Raw genomic sequence first — 12,959 nt, 5'->3', positions numbered from 1 at the left:
GAACCTATATACAAGGAGACTTTGATGGTGCTGAAACAATTGGTTTGTTATTATTGCAACACTTTATACGTTTATTTATAAATCACCAAGCCCTACATTAATTACATGCAGAGTTTGCACTTTTGTCTGTGATTGAATGTTTTCTGATGGAAGGCTACCCTCTTTCTGTTATAGAATATTGTGATCAGTATTTAATGTCAAGTGATACAACATATTGATCACAAAAAGTGCAGTAGCTACTACATATATTAAATAATACATCAATGACAATTGCACTATAGCTATACAGTCTAACAGCTGAAATTGCTTATCTAAAGCACATACAGTTCAACCTGTTCAACCTGTTCAACAGCAATATCCTCATTATCATGATCATCGTTTTTACAGATACGAACTTCGAAATTCTCAGCTACACACACTGGTAGTTTCCTATATGACCACGACATACCAATCTGAGTACGGCGTCCATTACCACAACCAGCACCATCCCATAAAGGGTCTGACAGGAAGTATGGAGCTACTTCATATGTCCCCACATCTCCAGACTCACAGTAGTAGTGACTCCCTACAAAGTCAGGTGGAGGGGGACCAGGATAAGTGGCACATGGACAGTTCCAATTTGGATTGTTGTAATCATCACTTAAAGAGCATAGGTCCACACATGTTTACGTGGTGGTGATCCCAAAGTGATGGAAATACCATCAACATATGCACGATCAACAGATTGCAATTGTGATTGGTATGCATCAGGTGCCCCTTTTTGATAAGCTTTAGCTTGTCCACAAACATGTTGATATTCAACTCCCTTCACATCAAATTGTGCAGGAGAACATTCAGCGATGCTACCTATACAAAGTTTCTTGGGAGTGGTGACATTTTGCCATATTCCTGGACAACTATCATCTCGATTCATGTCTACGTCAACAACTTGCTCCTTCAACACCACCACACTTTAGCTTCATGTTACAAGTGACCTCAAACAATCCTTCACTAGTCTTTATCCAGAACTTGCACACTTTCACCCTACTAGTAGGATTATACTGGTATATCTCATTACAAGAAACACCAGGATTGTCCTTGCTCATACCAAGTGTCTCATCCCCATAAGCTAAACCAGTAGCAATAAATACTAGCAGAAATGAGTACTTCATCATGATCCTATCCATGTAGTTGGAACCGTGTATCTGATCATGAAATGTCACTCCAATTTATAGTTGTGCATGTTACTTGTTTACTAACATGACATCGCATTTAACAGACTGTAATTGATAATGATTGTGGTTCATCAAATTGTCTATACTATGTTCAGGATTATTAACTTCCTATATATTTCTGCTGAAAGGCAGTCAACTATGTAGTTACTGTATATAGATCAATTCTATAAACAGTATGTTTACTGTAGTATATATGGCATAGTCTTAAGTGATAATTACCATACCAAATATAGGCTAGCATCTAAAACTATATGTGCCATTCAAGGAGAGAGACAGCATATATTAGGTGTATATAGTATAAACAGATATTTTATGGAGTGACACTACCAATAGGTAGAGTAGCTAGAGAAAGAGAAAACCATAGACACTACCACTAATGATGTAAAAACTAAATTACAAAATGAAAACACTAACTAACTATTGTATTACAAAAATAAAATACTACTACATATCTAGTTGGTGCATCACTCTTTACAGTTTCTTGCCAGAAATATTCTGTGAAAGGCAGAAATACTGGCAGAGGCAGCAGCATCTAACCATTCCTTAATAACAGACTTGGTGTCTTTATGTCTTTATATAAATTCAACAAATTCTTGATAGTAGAACCTTGAAAGTAACCTAGCACTGTTATTTCAATTGTATTGTAGTAATTGGCATCATAAATAAGATAATGAATTAATTTATCAAGATAATAAATCTTTGCAATTTATCATACGCTACGATAGTTATCATACACTATGATAATAGTGTATAGTAGGGACCACAAAGGAGTAGGCATGGCCCACAAAATAATATCACCCAAAAAACTGCCTCAATTTTCTTTGACAACGATGAGGCAGTATTGGTTAAGTAAAATTAAGCCCAAACAAGCTTTCAGATCGACCAGAAACGCTTTCAACAAGTTGCTATGAAATTTAAAAAAAAGTTTATTTAATGGAATTTTCTACTGACTGAGTAGCTAAGTAACTGACTGACTGACTGATACCTTCAGACAAGCGTAACTCGATAACTGCTAGGGCTACGGGCTTGATTGTTTCACTGTTCGACGTCGCTTCGCCTGAGAGGTGCCTTTTGGAATACCGCAGTACGTACAATACATTCTTCATGGACTTACCAGTGTCCTCCTTTGTGTCCCATTCATCTTTGCTGACAGCGTAAACTGTCGATTAGGCGGTAGCACGTGATGGCTTCCCTTCGTAATGGAAATCATCTGTATTTTTCATAGTGGTTGTTTTGGTTGCAGAGGTGCTTTTCAAACAGTTTTTGATTTGTACTGCTGTGTAACAGGTTAAACATAGCCTACAACGAAGCATAATGGATGCTTCATTTTTCAGACAATAATTGATATAACTGTGGCACACGGCACCATTTCCTCTTTCGGTATGCATGGATTGCAGAGGCACTTTTCAAACAGTTCTTGATCCGAAATGCTGTGTAACGGGTTGGACATAGCTGACAATGAAGCATAATGGATACTTTGCTTTTCAGATATAGCTGGGGCGCACGGCGTCATTTCAGATGCGGTATGCATGGGTTCACCAGTCATGATAATTATTTACAAAAAAAAGTTAACAAACAAGTACACAGAAAAGTTTGTACTTTTCAACTAGAGTAGAGACCATAGCACATCAATAAAAAGTACTGAAACAAGCTGGAGTAGTGCACGGTATTAAATCACAGTAAAACAATAAGAAGTGTTATATCCCTACTGTGCTCAAGATACCATTATGGAAATGCACAGTAGGGATGTAACACTTCTTATTGTTTTACTGTGATTTAATATCATGCACTACTCCAGCTTGTTTCAGTACTTTTTATCGATGTGCTATGGTCGCTACTCTAGTTGAAAGTCCAAATTTTTCTGTGTACTTGTTGTAAATCAACCACAATCAGATGGAAACTTTGTCAAACTACATAGTTGGGAAAGTGATAAGATTTCTGACTTAACAAGTACTACTTAAGTCACTTGACTATATGTCTAAAATTATCTTTCAGTAGAAACAGCTCTACATGTCACATCATTGGCTATGGGTAAACACCTCGTACAGGCTCTGCCTTCTGTGTACGCCCTCCAGTGCCAAACTGGTAAAGAGGATAAGAATAAGAATCATTATCAAGATAATTATAGATAAAATGATTGTCACTTATTGAGATAAAGGTTTTACTACGTATTATTGCACATCCCTAATAGAAAGTTTCAAAAGTTACAGGCAAGTGTCTCTTTCTTAGAAATTTCTAACTGTACATATGTAACTTAATGGACAACAGCACATTCAATTTCTTATGTGTTTAGGTGTATAGCTTTTACAGTGTCCTTGTGTTTTATAGATAACACTTTGTTAGATGATGTCATAATAATATGTTAATGTTTATCAGCTGAGTATTAACACATTATGACATCATCTAGCGAACACTATAAGTGATCTATAGTTGACTGCTTTTCAGGAGAAATATAAGTTAACCTGATTAACAATAGAATAATCTATTAAACTTGCAAAATCTTTGATTATATAGTCAGCTGATTCTCAGCAGTAATATACTACATATATAGCTAGTGAACCTTATAAAATTGATCTACCTTTTTATTACATAGCTAGCACTGTCAATAACATTGATAAACTCAGTATATTGTGTATTTACCTACTAATCAACCACATGTGTTTATTATTAATTTTTACCCAGTTATACAGGTTCAAGTATGTGGATATGATCATGATGAATTACTGCACTCCTGTTGCATGGACTGAATGATTTCATGATCAATTATATCAACAGTTAAATATAGTCAATCAACATTCATACAAATCCATTACAAGTGCATGAAGTTGCTACATACCCTTATAAGGCTATAGCCTTAGGTCACCACTTTTAATATAGGAAAAATGTTTTTAACTTCAAAATAAGTCTCTCCAAGAAAGACTATAATGAGAGTCATACTTGTTTGGTTGAATATGTACATAAGTTGAGTAGCTAGTCTCATATCTATGAACACCATCTTCATCACCAAGTTCTGTATGTATAACAGTGAGACCTCTATATACAAACACATTGAAACTGTTGGCTAATAGCCTGCTGCGGATGCCAGTATCATACAATTAATTACCAATAGGCAATGAATAAAAAACTATATTTTACAACTACCCCTAACCTGAGACCTCGGGGGGATACACATATTGTTATAAGTAAGTACTTTTGTGTTGTATATTACCATGATTGTCCAAACAGTTAAAGTAAAGTGCCAGTAAAGACAACAAAGTGCCAGAAGTGACAAAGTGGCTTGTGTGATAAAGTGCCAGTAAAGAGGAAAACTATAGGGATTTCTAGTGGAGCCTGGGGCATACTCCCCCAGGGAATGTAAGTGTGCCAAGATTGAATCTGGAATCAATTTTAGAGAAATGATTGAAACCTGGAAGTAATTAACAAGCTGAAGGGACAAAATTTAAAAATAAGTACTACGTAATTAATTACGTACATGCAAGCCTTGTTTATTGGATTTTAAGACAATTTTATTATATTATATATAGCATAGGCGGCGGAAAGGGGGGGGGGGGGGGGGGGGGGTTAGAGGGCTGAAGCCCCCCTCAGAATGATATCACGCGAAATTATCCTTCTAATTGGAGTGGGGTTGAAAACCGCGATCAAGATCGAGATACTCTAATAGGGCAGTCACTCTAATAAAGCAATCACAGTATTAGAGCAGTGTGTAGCGAGCTATGTAAGCATTTTTATGTAGTTTATCAGTGTAAATTCGTAGCTGGTGAGGTGGGCAGCTATTGTCAGCTGGTTGCAACCTTTTTTTTTTTGTCTCACCTTATCAAACCAAAGACAATGTAGTGCTTCAGTTCATTTTTTTTTTACCATAAGTCTGGATCCACCCCTGGTCAGCCCCCCCTCATATCAACTACTTCTTCCACCCCTGATATATAGTGAACAGTAAGAAAGAAAATTAAAATTAGTTGCACTGTATAAAACTGAATTAGACAAATAGCCAGTTGCACCACAGAAAAGCACAAACTCTGCAAAGCTATATGCTTACTTGTCGTTGTACATCTTAACTCTTTTACAATTTGCTAGCTACAGGGATTTGACTAAAAGTACCTCAAGATCCAATCTTGAGATAGCCATTTTCAAAAATTCTCCATTTGTGGTCTACTCTTTGATTAAAAATTGCCTGCCCAATTACCACTTGAAACTATAGCCAAAAGTCATTCACAACTAGCTTTTTGGCCCCCTTTTTATAGCCCCTGCTAATAGGAGTGGGCAATACAAGTAATAAAATACTGATATGGAATGTCTGATACTTTGGTATCTATGAAGAGTCAGAAATTTTGATACCTGGCGATCATGTGATATTTTGCTTAAACTTTACTGCTAAACTTACAAAGTGTTCAGTATGGATGCAAACATTGAAAAAGTGAAGTTTCAGCTATATTGCAAGTGTAACACTGTTACTGTATCTGTTATGTATATTGTATCTGCTCATGCGTGTGCTGTTTTTGGGAGAGTCATTAATTAGAGTAACACCACGAGGTTACATTGGAGGTCCGACAAGATAGCAACAAGGATTGTGGAGCCGGGAAGAGTGCACAGACAACCAGCCAGCTAAGAGCACCAGTGAAGGAAACCAGGCAAATACTAATGGGTTTGACACCTAAGGGGCTAATAACACTAATGACTCTGCACATACAGAACTAGAACATACTACTGGCCATCACACCCAGCCATTGATGAAGCCCACAGTTACTAAGAGACAGCAAGGACACTACCAACTTCGCCAGAGCCCCCGCCGTAACAGGAAGTACACTAACAGCTAGCTTGAGGACAAGCCTTTTTGAAGGATGGGGTGATGTAACACTGTTACTTATAGTATTTACTGTATCTGCTCATGCGTGTGCTGTTTTTGGGAGAGTCATTAATTAGAGTAATGCCACAAGGTTACACAAGCCTTATTTCAATCCGTCAGTCTTAATTGAGAAAATTTTCAGCACTTTTAGGCTCACTAGTTGACTACTAACTAAGCACAATAATCACAAGTGCTCCACTGGCAATATTGGTATCAAAACTCATCAATACAAAGATATTTACATATAATACTTTAGGTTTAAGGAAGAAAATCCATCCCTCCTGGAGGAGACTGAGTGTGGCCCCGACTAGACATTGGGTGACCTGCAGTTCGAATCCTGGGGTTGGAGGGATTTTTTTCCTTACTTTGGCCCCTTTTCTGTTACACCTTTTCAGCTAGTCTAAGTCCTTGCAATTAGGTAATCCTAAGGCTGCAGCACATGTTGCTGTCAGACCTTCAGTGCTGGTCACTGTAAAGCACTAATAACAATAACAATAACTTGGGAAGTAAAAATTTCTAGTGACACAATTTTGTGGTTTCTAGTCAGTGATTCATCACAGTTGAATACAGTGACACCTTAGTTATATTTGAACCACACAGCATTCAGATGTCTGTGAAAAATCTGTATCTCAAACATTGTGATATGTAGGTACTAATTTTAATCTTTTATCATTGACTCATGCAATCTTGCTGCATTCCTAATTAATTCCTTTCAACTCTAATCAACTAGTACTGAATTTGGCCACCTTTTTTCTCCTCTACACTGACTATTGATAAAGGCGGCCAGATTACTAGCCTGATACAGTAGAGCTAGAATTAAAAGAAGTTGCTGGTATTAACATTCGTTTCTTGGCCACACCTGAGTTACTTTTGGTTTCATGGACACGCTCTTTTGATCTAATTGTGCACCATATGCCTCAGTAGAAAAATCAGAGTGATATAAATATGATACAGCAAAGTTAACATACCCCTATACATTGGCTGCAAGACCATCCTATGGAGATACACTCTAAACAAGGTAGCAGCAATTTAGACACTAAATTAAAACAGTTTTATACAAAGGTGGTCTTTACAAAGAGGTGATCATTAGGTGAAATCATCTAATTCATTATTCCATTCCACCATTCCAGTCCGCCATTCTATTCCACTGAATCCAGACACCTGGAAATGATACCAATGTTAGGAAAGCATTTTGTTGCACCAATCAGAAGCTGTATGTTGTGCTTAGGTAGCTGAAGAAGTATTGCATGAATCTCATTAGGATACTGATGCAGAGATATTGAGGTTGAACCCTTATAGGTTTACCAACCTCTTTTTATCTTTATCCCAAGCATCTTTTCTTCAGCAGCTAAAGCAATCTTGATTGATACCAGCAGAAGTGAGTACTTCATAATTGTCTGTACTATAGCTGATCATGAAATGTCACCACTTCAATTTTGAGGTTGAATGTTTACTAACATGAGATCACAGTAGAAATTTATAACCTGTGCCAGTGGGCACATATATACATATAATACAATTCATGTATATATCAGAATGTATGTATCTATGAAGTTTAAGAAACAACTACACAAGGCAACAATATGCCATTGTCTAGCTTGGTCAAAACTTAATAAGCATTTGCATTTGAAAATGAACTTAATTAAATGCAGCATGCCCACGGTAGCTATTATAATATGTTACAACATTATAATATAATGTCACAACATTATAATATATTACAAGAATTATATGCATTTAAAATTCACAGAACTTGAGCATAGCTTATAATTTTTATGATGACTATAGGTAAACAGATGGTGATAATACAGTGAGTCAGTGATATCATATGTAAGTAGGGAAATATTCAATGTATCCAATTGATGGTCATGTTTGTAGTTGTGACACAGCTAGGATCAACATTATTAGAGTGCAAACATTGTTGGTTTGTAATTAATTGAATGAAATAACTTTCTCCCACATTATTATTGCATCATTTCCTGAGTGTGGATGGACACAGCTGTTAAAATATCCACAGTGATTAAGCAGCTGCTTACCTTAGCATACAGGAGTATTCCCTTTTGCAGCTGACTAGATAACATCAAACACTTAGCAATGTGTATAGAAACAAATGGCTGTATTACTAAGCATGTACTAGCTATGTCAACAAGTAACATGATTGCAACTAAATTTCAGTGTGTATGTGTGTAGTGTGTGTGGTGTGTGTGTGTGTGTGTAGTGTAGTGTAGTGTTTGTGTGTAGTGTGTGTAGTGTAGTGTGTGTGTGTAGTGTGTGTGTGGTGTGTAGTGTAGTGTGTGTGTGTGTGTGTATGTGTAGTGTGTGTGTAGTGTGTGTGTGTGTAGTGTGTGTGTGGCGTGTAGTGTAGTGTGTGTGTAGTGTAGTGTAGTGTAGTGTGTGTGTGTGTGTGTAGTGTGTGTGTGGTGTGTAGTGTAGTGTGTGTGTGGTGTGTAGTGTGTGTGTGGTGTGTAGTGTAGTGTGTGTGTGGTGTGTAGTGTGTGTGTAGCGTGTGTGTGTAGTGTAGTGTGTGTGTAGTGTGTAGTGTGTGTGGTGTGTAGTGTGTGTGTGGTATGTAGTGTGTGTGTGGTGTGTAGTGTGTGTGTAGCTTTTTACAGAGTAAATAAAATTTATGCTTAGAATTGTCACCTGTACTAATTCCATTTTATAGTTTCAAGTGTCATATAATTTCTATGTTCTTTGTGTTCTGTAGTTAGTTGTTCAGCCACCTTAGTTGCACGCGTGTGTGTGTGTGTGTGTGTGTGTGTTTATCAATGAGACATGAGTTGTTATTCAATTATGGCAAGGTTGAGTGTTCAGATCAAGTCAGGTACCAGTATGGCTTCTGTTGTTAAAACAGTATACTTCTGTTGTCATAGCTTCTGCTGGTGTGCTGGCACAGTTATAATCTGCTTTCAATTTTCAATTTCAACTTCCACCACTTTTTTCTTCAGTGTAGCTACACTGGATGTACACTGAACCGATTTTTAGAACAATATGATGGCTTGCTAAATAACCCCAATCAATTATTCAATTATAACAGAGTATATCTGTAGGGATACATACAGATATACTCTGTTATTCAACAACATGCAGTGGGTCAAATAGCATTATTAATTGCCTAATTATAATGTTGCAGAACTTCAATTATTATGAATGTTGCATTGCAATTATGACAGTTGACATTTATTATAGTTAGCATAATCCAGCCCTTTAATATTAGCCTTTACACTATTCTACATTGAATAAGAGCATTCAGGAAGTGTAGAATCCTCCATTCAGTCATACGCATACCTTGGGAATATGACATACATTGATTTACTATGGCTGGAGCAATTTTCTTGCTCAAGATAACAACACAAGTTTTCATCATCACTTGAACATTGAACCTGCATGCTGGGAACCTTGTGATTAAGATCAGTGACTTTTCACTGCCTCCCAATTAAGGTATAATTTGTGATCTCAGTCAGAGTCTATAAATTGTACCACATGGCTGTACTAGCTTGTATGTATTATTTGTGAAACATGTGCAACCAGGCACAGAAGGAAAACCAGACACGGAAGGAAACAGACAAAAATAATTTTAGGGGAGTATGTGATTTCATTGGATATGTTTATTCGACCTATAATATAACATATATAAAAATGTTACATATGGTTAAATACACAAGCTCTGTGTCCACATTATACATATAACTACATAACTTAATCACAATCAACAAATTTGTGCAAATATATAATATTATTGGTTCCATTGCTGTTGTCAGGCTGTGACTCTTGTTATTAACATGTGGGATGATAAAGGACTTCAAAGCTACTGCATTTCTTATACTACTGAGTCCAAGAGGCCTGCATGATCAGAGCAAAATCACCTCCAAGATTTCAATATTTCAGTGTTGTTTTATGGAGATTTCAAATGTGTACGGAGAAATCAGTGAAGATTTCAAGACTTCAGGCCTGTTGCTGATCCATCACCAGCTGGTTTGGAATTTTTCTACATGCAACAGAGCATTATAATGTCAAGAACCTGACCTTAGTGACGTTAGTTTACAGTAAGTATACAGTCAGTATACTGTCAGCGTATATATAATGGCCAATATGTGACCAACTTATGGGTCAGTATACAGTTTCCCTATATTTCAGCTATATAGTGGGTCCCTATAGGGAAAGCAATTATGATGACGAACATAATGTTATTTCCTTTATTTGATGTAGTATTTCATCATTTAATTAAATTGATTAACTGTTACCTAATGAGGGATTCATGGAATCCATGAATGGCTTCTATTCTTTAGCTATAAAGACAACATGTGCAGCTACACTCCAACTCACAACTCTTAGCTAACTTAACAAGGCTGATGGAAACAAAGTTGATTATATCACTTGTTCTCATTCTTCTGGAAGTAGCAAGTGTTGTACCATTTGATAACAGCGGAGATGATGTATACATTCCACCATTGATCAGAAATATCTTCCACAAGATGAGTGCAGTGATAGACCAAGGTAGTCTGGACATCAGCTTGAAGTACCTGAGGATTGTGAAGACCCTTCACTGGCTGGAACCAGTCACACTTGGTGAGCACCTAACCAAGTATAGTGCATGGTAACTGGTTGCTAACATCACTGAGTATAAACATGAAATATTGTGTCACACAATTCCAGCCAATAAAGTTATGTACATTTCAGGCAGAAAATTAGTTTCTATATCTAAAGAGCAGAAGTACCTTGTAGGTTTACACCATATTTAATATTGTAGTTATGTGTACAGCAACATGTGTGACTATTACTTTTCTTACAGTTTCAAATGGCAACACATCAAATGGTAATCACTACATGTTCACATTCAACATATCAGGATTGCCAAGAAAAGAGCAGCCAACAAGTGTTTGGTTACACTTGCACATGATGACTTCTGATCAACCTGCAGCAATCAACATCAACATTGATCAAGATGAGTTTGTCTGGAGGCAATCTGAAGACACCATAAATGAGACTGAAGTTAGAATTAGTCTGGAATCTCTGCTGACCAATTCACAATGGACCAATGATACATTGACAGTTAAAGTGACTTCTACAAATCCCATCAAACTACCTACACATCAACAATACCATCCTGGACTACTCCTCTATATGGGTGGAGACCCTGAGGCTATTGATGATCTGCTAGCAACACCACTAGAGAAACCAACACACCCAATTAATGACAAGAAGAAAAGGTCTAAAACAGATATAAAAAGGAGAGATTTAAAACCGTGTCAATTGGAAAGTTTCTGGGTAACATTTTCACAAGTGGGTGGTGGTTTTCAATACATCATCCAACCAAAGTCACTTGACATTGGACAGTGTGTGGGGACATGTTCCCATTACCTTCGCCCTTCACACAATCCAACAGAACATGCACAAATTTGGAACTTGTTGGCTTTCAGACACTTCAAAGAAGGTAGTGGAGGTGGCAGTGTAATCACTCCAGTTAGCTGTACAACAAGGAGCTTCAAGCCACAACCAATTTTGCTCTACAATCCTGTAACTCATATGATAAGTTATAAGATATACCATGAGCTAGTAGCCACATCATGTAGATGCTCTCAATGCTTATAAACATTAATTCTTATTAGTTGCAGTACAAATAAGCCTTGTAATGACTATGTAGTTTATCTCCTTGTAGTCTTGTAATGTGTTATAGCTACATACAACTACAAATGGTGTCTAAATCCTGAATGTAGCTATGCTGTACAAGTGTACATGCCCAAACATAACATTAATTTATGATTAATTAAGTATGGATATAAAGGTACAATCTATACTCAAGGGCGAATTTAGGGGGGGTGCTTTGGGTGCTGAAGCACCCCCTCCAAAATTTTACCATGTGCAAGCTAAGAAGCTTCTAGAAGTTGCAGTACAGATGCAATTGCATCTTATAATTATACGTATGCATGGGCAATGAAAAGATGGAAACAGAAAGGAGAGTGACTAATCTTTATGTAGAATTACAGAGAGGTTCAAATTATACTTTTGGTGTGAGACTTAACCTAAAAACTGTTAAAAATCGAAATACTCTAATAGAACAGTCAACTACTCTAATAGAACATTCATCATAGTTTTTTTCAAGAAATTGCCAGTGTGCTTTTTTGACCTGAGCACTGCTATCTTACCATTACTCCAAACATCCTGCCATATACTAATCACTTTCTGAGAACAATTTCTGTCAAATAGTTTAATATTATAGTGGGTATTTTCAGTTGTTGCCACATTGATGCTTGGGTTGACATGGTTAAGTAAAACAGTTAATTTCTTAGCATGTATACAGTTAACAAGGCTGTAGTAGCTATCTGAGAACTGTTTGTTTTGCTTTATCACTACCAAAGTTTCATGCTGCATTTATCTGGATCTAGCATCAATTGAAGCTAATAAAACCTAATGTCATACAGGGTTTGCACTCCCAAACCCCTTGAAGTTCAACTTTATAAGCTCAAATAATACCACAGCATTTATGCTGCCACATTATAAGGAGGTTAGTTGTAGCCAAAAACTAGTTGTATATGTAACTAAAGTGACTTTGGACTCTGGTTATATGGTGATGGGGCCATATAGTTGTATAAAAAAAAGTCAGATTGAAATAGTAACAGAACAATCTGTGGCTATATATATCTAATCAAAAACAGCCAAGCTGTAAAAAAAGGTGCAGCCCCCAAAAAGGCCATGGTGAAAAAAGATGTGAAATCCAAGGTGGCGGCCAAGAAATGGCTGTGATGGTAGGTTAATGGTTAAATTTTAATAACGACGATTCAGGTGAATTTGGTGCCAAGACCAAGTGGCACAAAATTCACCTGAATTGTCGTTATTAAAATGTAACCATTAACCTACCATCACAGCCATTTCTTGGCCGCCACCTTGGATTTCACATCTTT

General features: G+C 36.8%; 1 protein-coding gene across 1 annotated transcript; it reads left to right on the top strand.

Moving 5' to 3' along the window:
• The first annotated feature begins 10,363 nt into the window (after window positions 1–10,363).
• Window positions 10,364–11,665, top strand: LOC136243076 (bone morphogenetic protein 4-like). Its single transcript, XM_066034593.1, has 2 exons — window positions 10,364–10,626; window positions 10,850–11,665. Exons 1-2 carry the CDS (start codon window positions 10,410–10,412, stop codon window positions 11,647–11,649), a joined length of 1,017 nt encoding a protein of 338 aa, XP_065890665.1. The 5' UTR covers window positions 10,364–10,409; the 3' UTR covers window positions 11,650–11,665.
• Window positions 11,666–12,959: the final 1,294 nt, after the last annotated feature.

The sequence above is a fragment of the Dysidea avara genome, chromosome 13 (assembly GCF_963678975.1).
Source record: "Dysidea avara chromosome 13, odDysAvar1.4, whole genome shotgun sequence".
Lineage (NCBI taxonomy): Eukaryota > Metazoa > Porifera > Demospongiae > Dictyoceratida > Dysideidae > Dysidea > Dysidea avara.
Note: the sequence above shows the minus strand (reverse complement) of the source record. Positions and strands in the feature narration are given on the sequence as shown.

Coding starts and splice junctions, on each gene's coding strand:
- LOC136243076 (XM_066034593.1), top strand. CDS start 10,410: ATGGAAACAAAGTTGATTATATCACTTGTTCTCATTCTTCTGGAAGTA. Junction 10,627..10,849: donor GCTGGAACCAGTCACACTTG/GTGAGCACCTAA, acceptor CTTTTCTTACAG/TTTCAAATGGCAACACATCA.